General features: G+C 57.1%; 2 protein-coding genes across 2 annotated transcripts in view; one reads left to right on the plus strand and one right to left on the minus strand.

Annotated features, from left to right (window-relative positions):
* Window positions 1–8,061, plus strand: part of VOLCADRAFT_118102 (uncharacterized protein) — a gene marked incomplete at both ends in the record, with an annotated part of 44,884 nt that extends 36,823 nt beyond the window's left edge. Inside the window, 19 exons of the mRNA XM_002952324.1 lie at window positions 75–124; window positions 387–469; window positions 683–796; window positions 926–1,141; window positions 1,309–1,551; window positions 1,924–1,951; window positions 2,090–2,283; window positions 2,498–2,610; window positions 2,897–3,053; window positions 3,475–3,658; window positions 3,989–4,071; window positions 4,450–4,606; window positions 4,912–5,509; window positions 5,707–5,828; window positions 6,262–6,512; window positions 6,755–6,907; window positions 7,109–7,240; window positions 7,707–7,772; window positions 7,951–8,061. Coding sequence (XP_002952370.1) covers window positions 75–124; window positions 387–469; window positions 683–796; window positions 926–1,141; window positions 1,309–1,551; window positions 1,924–1,951; window positions 2,090–2,283; window positions 2,498–2,610; window positions 2,897–3,053; window positions 3,475–3,658; window positions 3,989–4,071; window positions 4,450–4,606; window positions 4,912–5,509; window positions 5,707–5,828; window positions 6,262–6,512; window positions 6,755–6,907; window positions 7,109–7,240; window positions 7,707–7,772; window positions 7,951–8,061 — 3,055 coding nt within the window. The remainder of the gene's footprint in view (window positions 1–74; window positions 125–386; window positions 470–682; window positions 797–925; window positions 1,142–1,308; window positions 1,552–1,923; window positions 1,952–2,089; window positions 2,284–2,497; window positions 2,611–2,896; window positions 3,054–3,474; window positions 3,659–3,988; window positions 4,072–4,449; window positions 4,607–4,911; window positions 5,510–5,706; window positions 5,829–6,261; window positions 6,513–6,754; window positions 6,908–7,108; window positions 7,241–7,706; window positions 7,773–7,950) is intronic.
* Window positions 8,062–11,497: 3,436 nt separating this feature from the next.
* VOLCADRAFT_93059 (uncharacterized protein) lies at window positions 11,498–16,336 on the minus strand (the record flags this gene model as incomplete). The annotated part of the gene is made up of 6 exons (XM_002952401.1): window positions 11,498–11,820; window positions 13,507–13,582; window positions 14,196–14,271; window positions 14,628–14,743; window positions 14,987–15,069; window positions 16,291–16,336. 6 exons carry the CDS (start codon window positions 16,334–16,336, stop codon window positions 11,498–11,500), a joined length of 720 nt encoding a protein of 239 aa, XP_002952447.1.
* Window positions 16,337–17,451: the final 1,115 nt, after the last annotated feature.

A 17,451-nucleotide genomic window follows, 5' to 3' on the forward strand; every position in this document is an offset into this window, starting at 1 on the left:
GGCAGCTGCGATGAGGATGGTGCCTGTGATTGGCCAATGCTGAATACAACATTTGTTTGCAACTCGCCGCGCAGGACAGCCCTGCCCAACAGCGCAAATGCGGATTTGCTCCTGGAGGACGACGGTGAGATGCGGATTCCGGCGGCAACGCGGTGCTGGTGATGCACCAATGGCAACCCGTCAATCGGATGAACGTCCGGATAACGGTTCCCCGGTAGTGAAGACATGCTGCCTGACCTCCTCACGCATGCATCCAAGCCTGTTGGGGCCATTGTTCCTTGCCACGGCCGGTTATCGGCCGCGTTCCACTGTCCGTGCCGTCTTTAGCGCCGTCATATCTTTGCCACTACGTCCTTGATTACGTAGACCTCCTATTGCGCGCGTAGACCTCCTATTCGGTAGCGACAAGCGGCCCGACTCGGACAAGACGCCGGAGGAACTGCGACGCGAGCTGATGCAGCTGCGGGACGTGTGGCGCCTGGACCAGGGCGAGATCAAAAAGCTGCATAAGGCGCGTCTAAGGGAGAATGGAGGAGCAGCAGGAGCATGCAGAGGATGCCTCACCGAGTGTATTACTGGCATAGCATGATTGCGTAGATTCCTCACGATATGGCCATTTCCCTGTGTCCGACCAACCCCAGGTTCCGCACCGCAATGATTGCTGTCCCTTCCCTGTGTGCAGGTGCTGGAAACCGAGTCCGCGATAACCATGGAGGCCAAAGCGGCGTTGGAGGAGGCTCACCGAGAGCTCGAGCGCGTCAAGCGGGAGCTGCAGGCGGACCTTAAGAAGCTTGAGGTGGGAGAGTTGGACTGAGTTAGGCCAGCGTGCAGTATCATGAACATGTATCCCTTGAGCGTCAAAGTAGCCTTTGGCTGCCAGGCCGCTACCAACCTTCCCCGATGCACCTTCCTAACTGTCATGTAGCGTGAGATCGAGCGACGGGACGAGAAAATCCGCAAACTGGAGCTGCAACTGCGTGGCGCCTACAGTGGTATCAACCGTGCACTGCGGTCCAGCCGACGTGGCGGGGTCGGCACGGGCGAGTTGCGCGACTCGCTGCGCTCCGACACAGATGATTTCAGCGAGATCGGCGAGGACCAGAACATCTTTGAACTGCACATCACCGAGGCGCAAGTAAATGTGAGTGACGGGGTTTGCACTTGAACGCGCTGCTTTGGGCCTAGATGGTTTGTGATCTGGCTTTGTGCAACCTTGGATGCGTGTGAAATGAGACAAACATGGTGGAAAACATCTGTCGCATGGTTGGATCACTTTCGCTAATCGCCAACCGTCCTACCGCGTCGCAGGAGGAGGCTCTCGGCAAGGACCCCTCCGTGTTCTTCACCTTCGACTTCTTCATGCATGAGACGCAAGCCACGCCCATCATGGCCTCCAACAGTCCCTCCTTTAATACCATCATCCAGTACGTTGTTGACAACGATCCCTTCCTGCTCGAGTACATGGACACGCACGTCCTGGTGTTGGATCTGTGCCGCGCGCGCGGGTATGACTACGACGTTCTGGGCATGGCACGGCTGCCGCTGCGGCAGGTGCGCTGGCTTGCCGTGCGTCCCTGGGAGTCCGTGCCCGGTCGGGGGCCAGACCATGGAGGGCGTGCATCTCAACTTCCATGTTTAAGAAAATGGTTACGGTTGCGCATAGGCTGCACACGGTCATGTCGTGTCGCGGTTCGAGTAAATGTTGTTGCGCCGGCAGGAAAGCGGTTTTGACCGCTGGAACTGAAAGGCGTAGAAGCCGTGGACGGGCTCCCTGCAGGTCGGCAGGACATCCGCGACGGGGACTTACATGTCGAATGCTAGGGCTGACCTCAGCTTAGGCTAAAATGCTTGCCCAGCTTGTTGTGACCGGAGGACCTTCAATTGGTTGTTACCGTCACGATGTATTGCTTTTCCCTGCTACAGGTGCTGGAGGACCTGGAGATCGGCGCAGGTGGGCGCAAAGCGGAATGGGCGAGGGATGAGTAGATGGGTGCGTGGGGAATGACCTTGCTTTCCTCCTTACCCCGCCCCGCTTTTTTGAGCTTCTTCTGCCCGGCCGGTGGGTGCTTAATCCTGTGCCTGGTTGCAGCCTTGGGGTACAACCGTGCCTACCACTACGCGGACGTCTTCGGCGCCGATGGCAAGCGGCTCGGCCGCGTGCGCTATGGCTATTGCTTCCGTCGCCCGCTGGATTCGTTGCTCAAGGAGTACCGGGTGCAGGCCCGCACCAAGCGGCCTTCCGACCCCGATGAGCGCGACCCGGCCACGCAGGCAGTGCAGCTGGTGGGCGCCGGAAAAAGGGGAAAGGAGAATACAAGGAATGACGGGCCCGAGGAGGGGGTGTCCAGCTTGTTCTGGATTCTGGGTAACGAAGTGGAGACGAAGAGGGACAGGTGTACTTAATCTGGACGTAAACCTGACCTGCTGAGGCTTTGGACTGGGAAGCTGCACTCAAGCTGTACCCCCGGGTGGCCCTGTCCTCGTCTTGCACCTGTAGGCACTCTCTCAGCCCGGCAACAACTCGTGCATAAAGGTCATCATTGAGCGCTGCGAGCAGCTTGTGCCGGCGGGGGGAACGGCGCTCACGATCAAGCCCTACGTCCATTATAGGTGGGTGCCATGCCGAGCAGTGCAGGGACCGTAAATCGCCTCCCACACCGCAACTACTGTCATAATGCCCCACAAGCCTAAACACTTAATCCTTCAATTTCCGTGCGGGTGTGCTGCATTGAATCATGCGTGCCGACCCGCAATACTACGCCACAGATACAGGATATGCCAGCTGGCCCGTACCTTCCCCACGCTCGTTGATGTGATGGGTGCCTCGACCATGATCATCATGCCGTGTACCTGTTTGATATCTGGCTGGTTCTCTTTACGTGCCCGTCGTTCACAGGTTCCCAGGGACCCGCGACTACCACGACACTCGCATCCTGGCAGGCACCAGCCCTGTCTTCAACGACGAGGCCGTGTGGCCCATCACTCGCACTCCCGAGTTGGAGGCCGATTTGCTTAGGCGCCACTTGTCCGTGGTGGTCTTCGATGATGCGCAGGTGAACGTTCGGGTGATTGTGGGGTGAATATGTATGTCGTGAACGCCTTGGGTATCGTTGCCGGCCTAATCCCACCTCAGCCGCGGACGCTTGACCAGCTTGACGGCGGAACAAATATTGCATCAAACTATCGGGGCGTAATACGTTTATGAGTGGGCCTCTGGCTCGTATGGGCTCCTTACAGCTCTCTGGGTAACGCAACCGAGGTGTAACACACACACACACGTTTATGCGTGTGGAAGCATGGGCGTGGGATGCAATGGGCTTCAAGTCAAATGCATATGAAAGGCGGCCCGATACATCTTTCTCTCCGCTGCATGGGTACATGGGTACATCCGGGCTGTAGCCTGGCCGTGGTTGACCCGTAGGTCTGTCCCACCGTACCCCCGGCCCAACCTTCTTCTCCCTTGGATGGCCCCAGGGCGATGATCCGCTGCGGGCCATCGTCGGTGTGGCGTCCATTCCCATGGCCAGCCTGGCGAGTGGCATCCCTGTGGAGGGCGCCTTCAAGCTGACCAACCCCGTCAACCGCAAGCCTGCTGGGCGCATGGTTTTAGGCTTGGGCTGGCACAATCCGCTACAACTGCCCGGGGCGACCCCCAGAGGTACCAAAAACGTGTCAGGGAAGCCGCGCAGCAAGGCGGACGCACACGTGTCTGGGTGGCCGCAGTGCAGCTTGCCTATGAGGGTTGGGTGACTCATGCGGATGCAGCAGGTCTGGGGCCTGGCTGCTAACACCTTACACATGGCAATTCCCTTTCAACCGCTGCGGGTGACGTCTCTGTTCTTTCAGCCAGAGCCCCTGGGGTAGGGGGAGTGCTCATCTGCCCATGCACGTGCAATGCAACTTCGGTGCGCGTGCAACACCACTCATTGCCTCGCTGGCGTCCGCTGCTATCAGCTGCCATCCAATGCCCCTCTTGCGCCTGCCGCAGTCCCACCGCCACGGGTTCCCATCAGCAGCGAGGTCCAGGATGGCGAATCGGCGCACGATTTTGGACTGCCGCACGACGCGAAGGTATGTGAGGATGTATTGGGTGTTCCAGCGGTGCTCGCACATGGCGTGATTTCTGCGTGCATTACCTACCATTCATGAGTAGATAGTTTTCAAAAGGGCCGCGCTTGTTTCAACAGGTGCCTGGGCCCACGGCTGAGTACCTGGGCCGCATATAACTCGGCCGAGTTGCCAGAGCTGCATGTCGCCCTCAAGTCGTTGCTCTGTTTTCCTCCTGGAGCCAGCCACCACTGAAACCCCTCCGGAACCCATCCAAACGTTACAGCATCCTTTCCGTCTAAACCGTACACCAACTCGTTGGGCTCTAAAAGCCCTGCCCGTGCCTCTTTAACCATGCCGCGCACCTTGCTGCGGCCCTGCCTGCTGTCTGTTATCCCTCAGGAATTGTTGCCAGTGTCTGGCGGGTTGCCTCCGGGCGGATTCGGTGGCCGCATGGGCGTCAGAGTGGCAAACCCCGGGTCTGGCCTCCTTCCAGGTCACCAGCCGCCATCAGTGCTGCCGCGGCAGTACGAAAACCGTAGCCTCGCTGCTGAGCTCGGTAAGTATTCGCTTGCAAGGCCCTGCATGTGTATCAACGGCGAATCGCTGCCACATGTGAACACCTCGTCCCGTATCGCAGCTCTAGAGGGTCTAACACCTCGCATGTGTATCCAAATGTTTCACAGTTCAAGTGTGGGCTATCCGCGGCCTTATGTTGCGTGGCGTGCTCACCATGCCGTATCGCCCTAAAGCCTGCAGGCGATGTATCGCCTAGTATGAACCTTGCCTTATCCCAAATCTCTTGAGGCTCGTTGCCTGCTTCCTCCTGTTGACAGTAATGGCGTCCCTCGCTTAATCCGCCAGGCTCTACCGGATCTAGAGCTGTATCGAGCCAGGGATACGGCCTGGCCGCCGAGCAACACTTACAGCCGCAACAGCGGTCAGGTTATGGCAATAGCGCACAGTCGCCCCTAAGGCCACAGCCACAGCGCGGGGCGGACTTCAGTGGCTTTGGCCTTGCAGTGGAGACTGCTTCGCAGCATCAGCAGCAGCTGAATCAACAACCGCCGACGCCATACCTGGGGGCTCCGCCCCACGATCAGGAGTTCGGTTTGGATGCAGACACGCGGTCTACTGGTTACTCACAACACCAGCAGCCCCGGGGACTCCAGCCGTCGCCGTACAGGCAGCAATCTCCGTACAGACAGGGCTCGGGGGGACCGCCATCCTCGGGCTTCACTAGCCGGACCCCGTCCGAATACGGTTTGGGCGCCGAGATGACGGCAGCTCCTTCCGCGGCACCGCAGCCAGCAGGGCATTCAGGGCTTCCACGAACAGGCAGTTGGGGCCGGCCACCGCTGCCTGTGGGGTCGCCACCTCCGCCGGCCGGTCGCCCGGGCAGCCTGACGGGTGGTCGGCGGGGCCAGAGCGAGGAAACGTTCGGTCTTGATGCAGAGGCTGGGTAAGCGCTATTTCCCTGATTACGCAAATAAACCGCACAATTGTAATAGTTGCACTGTCTATCTATTGATGATCTTTCAGTGTTTCCTCCTTTCACTGCACGTATCCAATCCTGTCAGAGGCGATGGCTTTCGCCCCTGTGCAATGCTGTTTTTCCTTGCAATGCTGATACTGCTGCACCCTGGACTTTCCGAGTAGGTCCCAGCGCGAGGTTCCAATCCCGGGAGCATGGTCACAGCTGTCCCGACAGCAACCGGTGGACGAGGGCTTCGGTCTGGGTGCCGAGCTGGAGGATGCCGGGACATCCGGCTCACCCCCGCGTAAGTCCCTGACGTTGGGGAATACCATGGTCCCAGCGCTGCTGTCAAGGATACTGCAACAGCAGTGTGATGCGCTGCGGCAGTACATGGCCTGCGTAGGTCTCGACCAGCATGAGCCTGGCACCACTCGCTGTGCCTCTGAACCCAGAACCCTTTTGGTCTGGCATCGTCGATCATCGGCAACGGTGTTGGATTTAGGTTATACTATCATGTATGTACAGCGACAGACCGATCTATGCGGGGCTCCGGTCGGTTGTCATTCCAGTTCTGGTCACGGCTCATATGGAAAGGCACAGTACCTGTACGTAGGCACGGCAGCTGTACGGCTATACCTCTCCTAATATACCTGCGGGTTGTGCTGAGCGCGAAACAAAATAAGACATGTGGCACGTTCTTCTCCTCCTTGCCGGATCCCGGCTCATCTTGTGCGCAGATGGCATGATCCTGTCGGGACGCGGCAGTGGCAGCGGCAACAACGGGCAGCGCCGTTACGCCGATACCCAGGTGTCGCTGGAGTCGTCTGCCGCGCCTTACACCCAGCTGCAGCAGCCGAACGCGGGGCCGCTGTCGCAGGACGCTCTGCTGGGGCCTGTGCTGCGGCGGGAGCTGCCCGACCCAGCTGCATGGAGCGAGCTCGACCACCGCTTGGTGCTGTGCCTGCACGCCCTGGAGCTCACGCCGCAGGTAGGTATTGTTCGGATGCTGGTTACAGTCTTTCCCCTGTAAGACGGGCTTCTAGGACTGCGCCAAGCCCCTTATGGCGTCAAGCCTGCCCTGGCCTGCCCTGGCCTGTCCAATCCGCCTTTCCTGGCCCTTTGTCCTGTGCATAGCCGCTTGTTGCTGGCATGCGAGTCTGTCATTTTGCCTGTCGCCTCTTTGTTCGTTAAACGACCCTATCTGTGGGATATCCGACCTTTGTTCCCCAGGCCCTGCGAAATCCGCGACTGCGCAATGTGGTGCTCATGCACTCTCTACTCAGTGAACAGGAGGGTATTAGCGAGCTCGACACCTGCACACAGCCGGTGGCCAAGGGGCCGGGGCAGTTGCAGATCGGCTATTGCGTCTCGTATAATGTGCTGGTACGCTACGGTCGAGCCGGCAAGGGTGGGGATGCCCAACATATAATACGCAAGAAAGGTTACCAATAGCGGAATTCGGGGAGGGCGGGACAGGCTTTCATCTGAATGGAGCTCTTTTATCGTTTGCATCTGGTGCACGACGGCGTGTTAGCCTTGGAGATACTTAGGAAAAAGCTGATTGGTTTGTACTTGCACTTGCAGGCTGGTGCCGCCCCGTCAGAGCTGCTTGACGCCCTGGCCGGCGGCGATGATTTCATGTTAGAGGTTAAGCTCATGAGCACAGCCGCCTCACGTCTGGACATGAACAGCATCGCGCAGCCGGGCACATTGCAGGTGCGGCGTGGTGTAGCGGGTTTTGCTGGTGGAGGTGGCACACTGCGATATGGTAGCGCACGGCAGTTTAGAGTATGGGTGGGTTAGTCGTAGTGCGGTGGGTACTTACGACCAGCAGAAGGGGTTGGGGGAAGGACGAACCACGAACGAGTGAAGCTGCTGCCAAGGAAAGAGTGTACAAGAAGCAGAACTGACCAGTAGGCGGTTTTGAAGGAGCCGACCCCGGGATGATGCAGTGATGACGACCACGAAAACCGCAGCCAAAGTGACAAAGCGACAGGAAATGAGGATGAGGATGAGCAATGATAGCCAGTTTAGGACCAGCCCCTGTGCTTGCTAAGTATCAAAGGAACCGGTTTGCGGTCACATGGAAAAGCTCTGTTCCATTGCATACTCCATTGATGGCCACCGTGGAAGCCAGTCCCTTGCCGTTACCCTTCGCCCGTTTCAATCCCTGTTACCGCAGACCCTGGGTTCTTGCATGCTGCCGCTTGCCGACATCTGGTCTGGTCGACGGGGCGACTTGATGCAGGTACGCTGAATTGCTGCGGTATTCGTGAAAAGGGTTTTTTTAACGACAGGGGATAGGCAACGTAGTCAGGTCACATCACGCTTCGGTGCAAGCCCATGTCCTGCACAAGGCCATGTCCTGCACAAGGCCATGTCCTGCTTGACCATCCTTTGGGCACGTGCAACCGTCCCTTCCGCAGGAACGTGTGGAAATACTAGACGATAGCGACGACACTACACAGGTGGCCGTGCTGACGGTTTCCCTGGTGGCGGAGGCAGCGCTGCACACATTGCGGCAGCGACAGCACTGATAAGATAGCTTTGGGGGTCCCGCTGGATGGCACGGACTCGAATGGGTGCACCCAAGAGGCGTGCCTTGGTAGGGCGCAGTAACACCGGGGGATAACATGACTCGTGCAACATGACTTGCTTGTGACCTTCACTGGCGCCGTCGGATTCAGCTCCTGGACTCCTTACCGTACAGCGGTGGAGGCTGACCAGCCTCTAAAAGTCCAGTACCCCAAGCATACAGTCTGAAGCTGCCAGTAACTCTTGTGCACGGCAGTAAGTTATTTATTTAGGAAGAAAGCCTTCGCAGCAGTGGAACGCATAGTTGCTACCGCTCATTATTGCGCTCGCCAATGATCGGCCAAAAATTTATAATAGTAGTAGTTGCTGTTAGTTCTTTTTGAAAAGCTGTAACTCTTAGGTAAAAAATGATTCTTCCTTTATTTCTAACTCTAAAAAGGTAACCTCTTAGGTAAAAAATGATACTGCCGTACAGTCTCTATAGGGAAGAAGGCCAATGATGCCGTACAGTCTCTATAGGGAAGAAGGCCCATGAACAAGGCCCTCAAGTCGTACGGCCTAAAGCGAAATCTATCCGTCACTGGCTCTACCTGCTAAGCGGAATCTGCAACAATTTCTTGTATATGACAGCATATTGATCTTTCGCCTTGTAGCGTGCTTGATGCTGTGTGGTAAAGCACTGTGTTCCGCGTCTGCGTCCATTTTGCCTGCCAAAAGTGGTGAACCAACTTAATCAAATGCAAATTTACAATGTCATGAAAGCGAAAATGTAGGTAGTGCTGTTACGCACTTTTCGGCGGCGGCAAGATTTCGCACGGCATCATCGCACGACCGATCTGCGTCGCTGTTCAGCCAGTATTTAGCCCAGTACATAAATTGCAAATCTGTAGGTTTTCTGAGAGTAACGAAAGAAAACCAAGGTTTTCTGTGTATTTGCCGAGAGCGTACTCGGCTGTTCGTTGGTGGTACGGCGGGGCCGTACTGGTGAGAAAGTAGGGCAAGTCGCGGAGAGCGCGACGGAAAGAGCAATTTCGCGAGTTAATATAGTCAGTACTGACAGGTTTCCACTGCGTCGTCTGCCCATTACACCGCCCCGCGGCAGATAGCGCAGTCGGTAACCAGGCTCGCCTCCTCCCACGGAAGCAAGCACACTCTTCTGCTCGCAGGTACCCAAGCCCGACTCACGTCTATAAGCGGTAAGGCAACTACTCATGAAAACCTGTGTATTACATATGACTTCTTCTTTTCACAATTTGTAAGGTTAGTTTGGCTTCGTTCCATGCGTATGAAGGCTGATTGCATAAAGCTTAACGCGGCCTAACACACACCAAACACACACATGTCGCAACGCAATTCACATGCAAACAAATGTTGCATTTCAAGCGTATGAAGGCTCGTTGCGTCAAGTTTACTGCGGCCTAACACACCAAACACACAGCAGACACACAGCAGACACACACCAAACACACACCAAACACACACGATGTACTTTGATTAATCGCATGACATAACAATTCACATGCGATGTTTTATGTGTTGGTGGCATACTCAGTTCAGTAACCTTCACGCATTCTCATACGAGAATAACATGCTTGGCAGCACTCAGGGGGCCCTTCTGCAAACGAGATCGCATCAGGCGCAGCCTTACATCGCACAACGATTCATCATACCATCAACAGATGCCAGAAAGGTGGCGGGACATATGCCGCATGCGAACACGCACGCAATTAGAACCCCGCTGGCTGTGAGGCAGTTGTGGGGACATGCCTGGGAGGCTGAAAGGGCTTCCAGACGCATAAATCGCATCAGGCACCGTCTTACACCGTGCCAACGATGTATGACACCATCAACTATTTGCCGAAATGTGGCGGGGAACGCTGCATCCAACACGCACACAATTAACGCCGTGAGATGTGTCGGTGGCTGTGAGGCAAGTGGGGACATGCCTGGGAGGCTGAAAGGGCATAAATCGCATCAGGAGCCATCGTATGCTGCAACAACGATGCATCATACCATCAACTAGTTCCCAGAAAGGCGGCGGGGAACGCGGCTTGATCAGTCATGCTCGCTAGGCAACCATCATGGGGAAGGGATGTAAGGGTGTCCTCCTCTCGGATGGGTCGAACTACTCCCAGTGGCTCGGCGACTAAGGCGATTTCCTTGCAACATCCATGTTGAAGACTACATCAACACCCGTCGCCTCCGGGCCGCAACACCCAAGACACCCTGGAGGAGGACGCACAGGCGCTCGGCTACCTGCATCTGTCCTCTGAACTGCCCATCAAGCAGTTGCTCAGGAATTGCCAGACCACTCTCACTGCCGTGCAGCTCTTACAGCGACAGTTGCGTTCTGCATCCCAGGCCCGGCTGAGCCTGTTGGAGCCGCAGAAGCAGCTGAGCATGCGCGATGGGAAGACAACCACTGACTTCATTCAGCAGGCAGAGCAGCTCTGTAGCAATATAATTGTGGCCGGCGGCCAGTGGGACGAGAGCACAATGCACCACACCATTCTCCATGGCCTGCCTCCACAGTGCACCATCACCATCGAGTTCACAATGTATCAGCCCAACTTAACGAACCCACAGCTCATGCTCATGCTACATGAGAAGGAGAACAACCTTAAGACCCAAGCAAGCAAGACCAGCCTGGTGGGATCTGTCGGCCCTGGCCGTGCTGCCAGTGGAATCGGCAGCACCGCTGGTGCTGCAGGCACCGTGGGGGCCGGCGACACCTGTCATTACTGCAGACAGCCTGGTCACTATGTTCACGAGTGTCCCGTTAAGCAGGTGGACGAGTCCGTCGGCCTTCACCGCAGCAACACATTCGAGCAGCTGCACGCCGCCGGCAACATCAGTTGAGGCAGCTGCAACCGCCACCGTGACGGTGGCGGCAGGGGCACTGGCAGTGGCAATGGCGGTAACAGCAGGGCCGACGGAGCACGTGAATGTGGCCGTGCTCGATGCGGCAACAGCCACCGTGGTGACACTGCAGGCGGCAGCAGTGGCAGCGGCTCGGGCAGCAGCAGAAGCAGCTCACACCAGAGCCGTGCCCCAGTGCTGGTCATCGACCACAGTGGAAGCAGCTCACGAGTCACCCTCGACTCAGGCTCACCATACCACCTCACGGGTGACCGCTCCCTGCTGCACAACCATGTCCCCGCCGGCGCGCCACGGCTAATCGGGTGGGGCAACATGTCATGGGAACAGGGAAGCTGCACCTGCATACTCGTGATGGACACAATGTCCGGCTGCACAACGTGCTGCATGTCCCCAGCTCAGGCCTCACCCTGACATCTGTCAACCTCGTGAGAGGTCGACAGACCTCATGACACGCGGCTACTCGGTCATGTTCAGCATGGACAAGACGGGCTTCTGGTTCTCATGCATCAGCCTCCTGCACAACAGCCCGTCTATAACCACATGGAGTGAGCATGGGCACTATGCATGGATGTGGACCTGCAGGCGCCGACTGACGTCACTGTCAATGCCCTCAGCACCATGGGTGACAGAGCTGGCGGGGGCCAGGCTGCAGGTAGCAGCGCTGGCAGAAGTGCCGCCACCATCACCAGCACCCATGGCGGCAGCACCGCCGGCAGCCACACCGGTGGAGGCCAACTGAACGGCGACAGCAACGGCAAAGGGCAACCAGGCAACGGCAGCCCCGGGGCCACTGAATGCTCCGTCACCGAACTTGCGGCAGCACAGTGCCTGCACTGCCAGTATGGTCACATGGTCACCTCGGTTACCGCGTGCTGAAGCAGCTGATCAGCAAGCAGCTGGTGCAGGGACCACAGGTCACTCCAGCGGCACTATGACAGGTGGTGGAGGCCGTCTGCGAGGCCTGTGACACTGTGACGGCCACCGCAACCGCCCACCCCAGCCACGGCAACTGGCCGTAGCACGCACTGGAGGTCGTACACTCTGACCTGTGTGGGCCCATGCCGACCATGGGCCGAGGGGGGGCACGCTACTTGCTGATGCTGCTGGATGGTGCCACTGGTCTGTCCGCCGTCCGCACGCTGGCCAGCAAGAGCCAATGGGCGAAGTGCTGCAGGACATGGTGACACAGCTGGAGGCCCGCCACCCGAACCATGCAGGGGTGCACACACTGCACAGCGACAACGGTGGTGAGTACGTCGCCAAGCGACTGGAGCAGTGGCTGCGCCAGCACGGCACCGCACACACCCACTCGGCGCTGTACACCCCAGAGCAGAACGGAGCGGTGGAGCGACTCAACCACACACTCTTCGACCGTGTGTGGGTGATGCTGCATGACACAGCACTCCCGGTCAGCTACTGGCTGGAGGCTGCACTCTACACCAACCTCCTGCGCAATGTGGTCCCCTCTCAGGGCTGGGAGGCCACACCGTGTGCAGCTTATCATGGCATCCCCCCCGACGTCAGCCACCTCTACACCTTCGGCTGCCTGGCCTACATCCGCATCCCAGCCAGCCAGCAGGACAAACTCAGTCCTCGTGCAAAGGCGGGAACCTACCGCTGACCGGAGCACGGCATGGCCACCCACCGTGTCCTCGTCGAGGGCAAGGTGACCATGAGCAGCGACGTCACCTTCGAGGTGAACCGCCACGGCCCGGTTCACAACAGGCAGGCACCCTCTTCGGCACTAGCCCCGCCTGCCCCAGCGGCAGTGACCCCATCGGCGGCTCCACACCGCCCACCATGCTGCCGACCCCAGTGGCTACCCCACCCCCGGCGACCCCAACACCACCCCTTCCATCGCAACACCCGCAGTCAACGGCAGTCCCTGCACATGCCACAGCCCCGGTCAATGACGGCCTGCCAACCCGACAGCAGCAGCAGTGGCGGCGGCGGAAAGTCGGGAAGTCCACCGCTGCTCCGGTGATAGTGCTGACAGCGCTAAGTCTAACATGCCCGACGGCAGCAGCAGTGGCAGAGGCAACAGTGCGGTGCACACTGCCAACGACATGCTGGTGACGGCGGACAACCTGCAACCTGCCCAGTTTAAATGGGGGGGACTAACGGCTCACCTCGACTGTAATCACAAATTTAGATGCTTAATTCTCCATACTGACATTCTCCTTACACTTCGTCAATTGCTTATACTTTACTGTTGCAACAACTAGCAATGTGTGGGCAATTTGCACTGTACGACCAATGCAAGAAAACAAACCGTTTCAATCATTGGAAAAGGCACACAGCCCACATGCTTGCTAATGCCAGCCGATAAAAACTTTCGCCTAAAGCTTTCCAAGAACAAGGGGCAGGAGAGAGGGGAAAGTGCGGGGAAGTGGGGCGGCAGCCCCACGACCCCGCACATCCCCCCCAAGACCACCTGGCCACCGACAGGCAATCATGATAGGGATGAGCGGGAGCCAAAGGAAACATTTAAAAGCATGATTTCCCGGAATGCATATTTTATCGAATGTTCCAGGATGGGCATCCACACCTACTTCCCGATTTCCCACCTCCGGATTCCTGTTCTGTTTGCGACCCCCGTGCGTGCTTGCCCGCACGTGCCCACTGTTTTTTTAGCGCGGGCGCCTGTGGAAGCAACCAACGAACAAGCCAACAGACAAACGAGTCCAAACATGCCGGGCGACACGTGCACCATACTTCATTTCACAGTCAGTGGATACATTGTTAGGTAGGACCCAAGCCAATGGCTGGCCTCTCCATGAGTGCTATCATATCACAACCCTGTTGCCCAGCGCATGTTTCCAAAGCAAAGCCAGCAGCGGTAGGGATGGATGCGTGGGGGTTATGGCACATGCCCGTTGCATCTGTCTAGGGAGTTATTGCAGCGGCCAGGCCTCCACTGTCCAAGGGGGGCAATGGTGTGCAACCGGACGGCATTGTGTAACGGGCATTTGCAGCTATGTAGCCAGCAGCCGCGGATCTGCGCTTGTGCTCCAACAACTGAGCACTAGTCATCCACCGCTCCGCCACAAGATTCATGCAGCTGGTCGCAGAGTTCCTCTTTCGGTGCAGCCGCCATTGCCGCCAGGACTGCTGGATTACAGCAGCGGCGGCGCTGTATTTCGTCTGCTTGAATCGGCGGCGCGGTCAGGGACGAACAGTCCCGTCAAAACCTCAAAGTTATCAGCGAGGTAGGCCTGCTCCACTGCCTCGACGAGCCAAGCCAGCACGCCTTCACGTGCCGCCGCGGTTGCGACTGTGGCGCCCTCCGCCAGTTGCTGCTGCCGGTGCCAGCTGCCGTGCTCACGCAGCGCCTCTGCCGCGGAGGCCAGGCATCACGCGGCCGCAACGTCGTGCTCCTTACCAAACAGCATTATACCCAAGGCGGCGTTGCGGTTACCGAACTTTCATTCTAGGTCAGCTGCTGCCAGGACGTACGACCGCTCACCGAACGCCAGTGGCCGCATCGGGTGATCGCATGGCAACCCTAAGGCCACACTCCATTTCAGGCGTTGAAAACGACTCATCTGCCTGGACAGCATTTTTAGGTTATTTGCTTGATTCTCTTTCTACAGATACGTCCGAGCAACCTGCGCTGTACATCCGGCAGGGCCTTCATCCCTTCATCGCCTTGGCGGCGACGTATGCACCTGGACCCTCACTCACTCACCTGCGCTGCATGTCATACTGATATCCATCCCCTGTCCCCACACCACCCGTCACCACACGGAGCACCCGCCATTCGGAGTTGGCGTCGCAGTCGTTAAAGAAGTCAACGATAATCACCTGCAAAAGAGGGGCAGAATAAACAGATTATCCTCACACGAGGCAGGCCGGCAGGGACAGGGAGCGGGGAGAAACATTGGAGCACCTCAGGCCAGAAGCGCCCCACAGGCACGAGACTGTAGCCCGGTTCTCATCCACTTCGAGGTTAAGACACTAGCGACGGCATTACTGCATCCGTGGCGGCACAAGGCCGAACCCACATCGCCTCCCACCCCGCACTTCGTCGGGCCCTGCCACACGCACGTCATCAAACTCCAGCCCCTTTGCTTGCGGCACTGTCATGATAATGGCATTGGAGTCTTGTATGTCCTGCGGCAGCTGGGCCACTGAGGCCATGGTACGGACCACAGCGTGCGACGGGGTCAGACAACGGCAGCACGAACGCAGGCATCAGCGTAAAGCTATCAAGGAACACGGCAGGTGGAAACCGGACGCTGTGCAGCTTTACATGAAGAAGTCGGTGGCGCGTCGAATTGTAATGAGGAGGATGTGAGGGACTGGATTTTGGAGGATGCATTCGTGTAGGCCGTCGCCAGTTAGATAGCTTACATGAGCGTGCGCGTTGCTTGGCTCGATTGTGTTGCGCGGTGCTTGAACAGGCCCTTGGCGGGCTCGCCGAAATTCCCCCTTCCCTCCGGGGTTCGCATTCTCGTCTTCGGATACAGATTTCCATATCTGTGGACTCAGTCCGTGACGTCCTCAACCAGATATTCCCGCGTTCATATCCTGACCGCGCATTTCCTGAGCCCACCCTGCTGCTAGCCAACCCACTTCAGCCCGGGCAACCCTGTGCCCGATCCTCTCCCGCATCCTGATCGCTCTGCAACCCTCCAACAGGCTTCACCACCCTCACTTCAAATGTTGTTGTTGTTGTTACATGGTCGTGGGTGCGTTCCCCGTACCTGCAAACCACCCTAGTACGAGCCGAGGGCTCAAGGGCTGCCAAATCGCCTATAAGCACCATCCTACCTCGCACTTCCAACGAAACAAGTGATGAAGTATACTAACGACCAAACACACATGTAACGTTCACGTCTTCCAGGTGTCTCGTTGCTGTGCCTTCCCGCCGAGTTTTGAAGCTATCTCACAACAATGCCATGGCATTCCTAAGCTTTACTTCTGAAGGTCGCAATGTCGTAGGTCGAGTAGCCTTGCATGCCCACTCTCATACCTCGCGGACTAGGACGTGCTGGAACGAAATAGACCTGATGCTGATACATTTCCCACCTCATGACTAGCCTGCCCTATAACTCCCCATGAGCTCCGGGGTTAGGATGCCAACTCACCCCCAGCCAAGATGAGGATGGCGGAAGGGGGGGTGCCGTCACCGGGATTCGGGGATGTGAGCCTCAATTTGGATGCGACGAGAGGGGGGTTAGGATGTATCCAACCGACAGGATGCGTGCCCGACCCCCGTCCCAGGATGCGAGGATGGGGCGCCGCTCTGCAACCCTCCTAGCCTGTGTCCTGAAGCGTGCCATCTTGTTGGCTTTTGTTGCGAAGATGCAGTGTGGTAGCCATGGGGTGGCGTATTGGGTAGTGCGGACCGTTGCGGGCACGCGCCGGCGGTTCCTCCCGGATCCGCTGTGACATGATTCCACCATTCACCTGGATGTGCATCGGGGTGAGGTACCAGCGCTGCAATTCTGCAGGTTTGCAAACGAACGTAGAATGCCCTGGCGTGTGGACGAGTTTGGTGGAAGGTACGTTTTATACGTAATTAAGAATGTTTGGGCTGCTTCACGGCCCTGCTATTGGGAAACTGGTGAGCACTGGTAGCCGCGTGAGGCTGCTGCACTCGCTTCATTGCGCTTCGCGCTTTTCGAACTAGGTTGAAGAGAATTTTAGTGTGGTTATCACCATGCTAGTTCCAAATTCATAATTTCAACCATTGTTTGCACATTATTTTTTCTTTGCATGCTGCTTTGTTGTTGTTGGGGTATTTTTCTCTTTGCATGCTGCTTTGTGTTGGCGTTTACGTGCACGGTGTCCTAATTAGGCAAAGCTCCAGTTGTCTTCTTCGTCCTTCCAGCCTGCCTTAAGCTTCCCTCTTCCAGCCTATCGTATGCTTCCAGCCTACGTTACGCTTCCAGCCTTATGCTTCTAGCCTACCTTCTGCTTCTTGCTTCCAGGCTACCTTATGCATGCACTGTAAGCCTTCCCATCCACAGCAAGACCGTGCCGAACCCGACGACAAGCGAGAGCAGCTTTGCATCTGCTTTGCTGCAAGTGCATAGACGCTAGCATGTGCAGCATACTCAACGGGAGAGTATCCATTTGCTTTTACTTACAACAGCCAATGCGTTGCTTCAACGGGCGCAGATCGAGTTGTGTCGAACACAAGACAGCGATAACAATGCCACTTGGCACGCAAAGCGCATGGTCGCAAAGTGCTTAGTATGATAGTGCATTAGCTTCCCTTTTTACGACGTTGTTAAGTAGTTTCTTATTGCCCTCTAGTAAATTCTTAATGCTACCGCCTGTTAGTACTTTGCCCGAATCGACACGAACGGTCCTCCGGACCACCTTCAGTCCGGGTTATGGACAATACGCATGTGCATACGTCGCCGCGGACCTTTGTGGTCGTAAGCAGAGATTACGACATGATCTTGGACGCGCAACATCAAGTGAGTGACATCATCTGCACTACGAAGTTTTCATTTAACCGATTGAATAATTCGTGGAATTGACCTAATTGGCCAATCTGC

The sequence above is a fragment of the Volvox carteri genome, assembly GCF_000143455.1.
Source record: "Volvox carteri f. nagariensis unplaced genomic scaffold VOLCAscaffold_29, whole genome shotgun sequence".
Lineage (NCBI taxonomy): Eukaryota > Viridiplantae > Chlorophyta > Chlorophyceae > Chlamydomonadales > Volvocaceae > Volvox > Volvox carteri.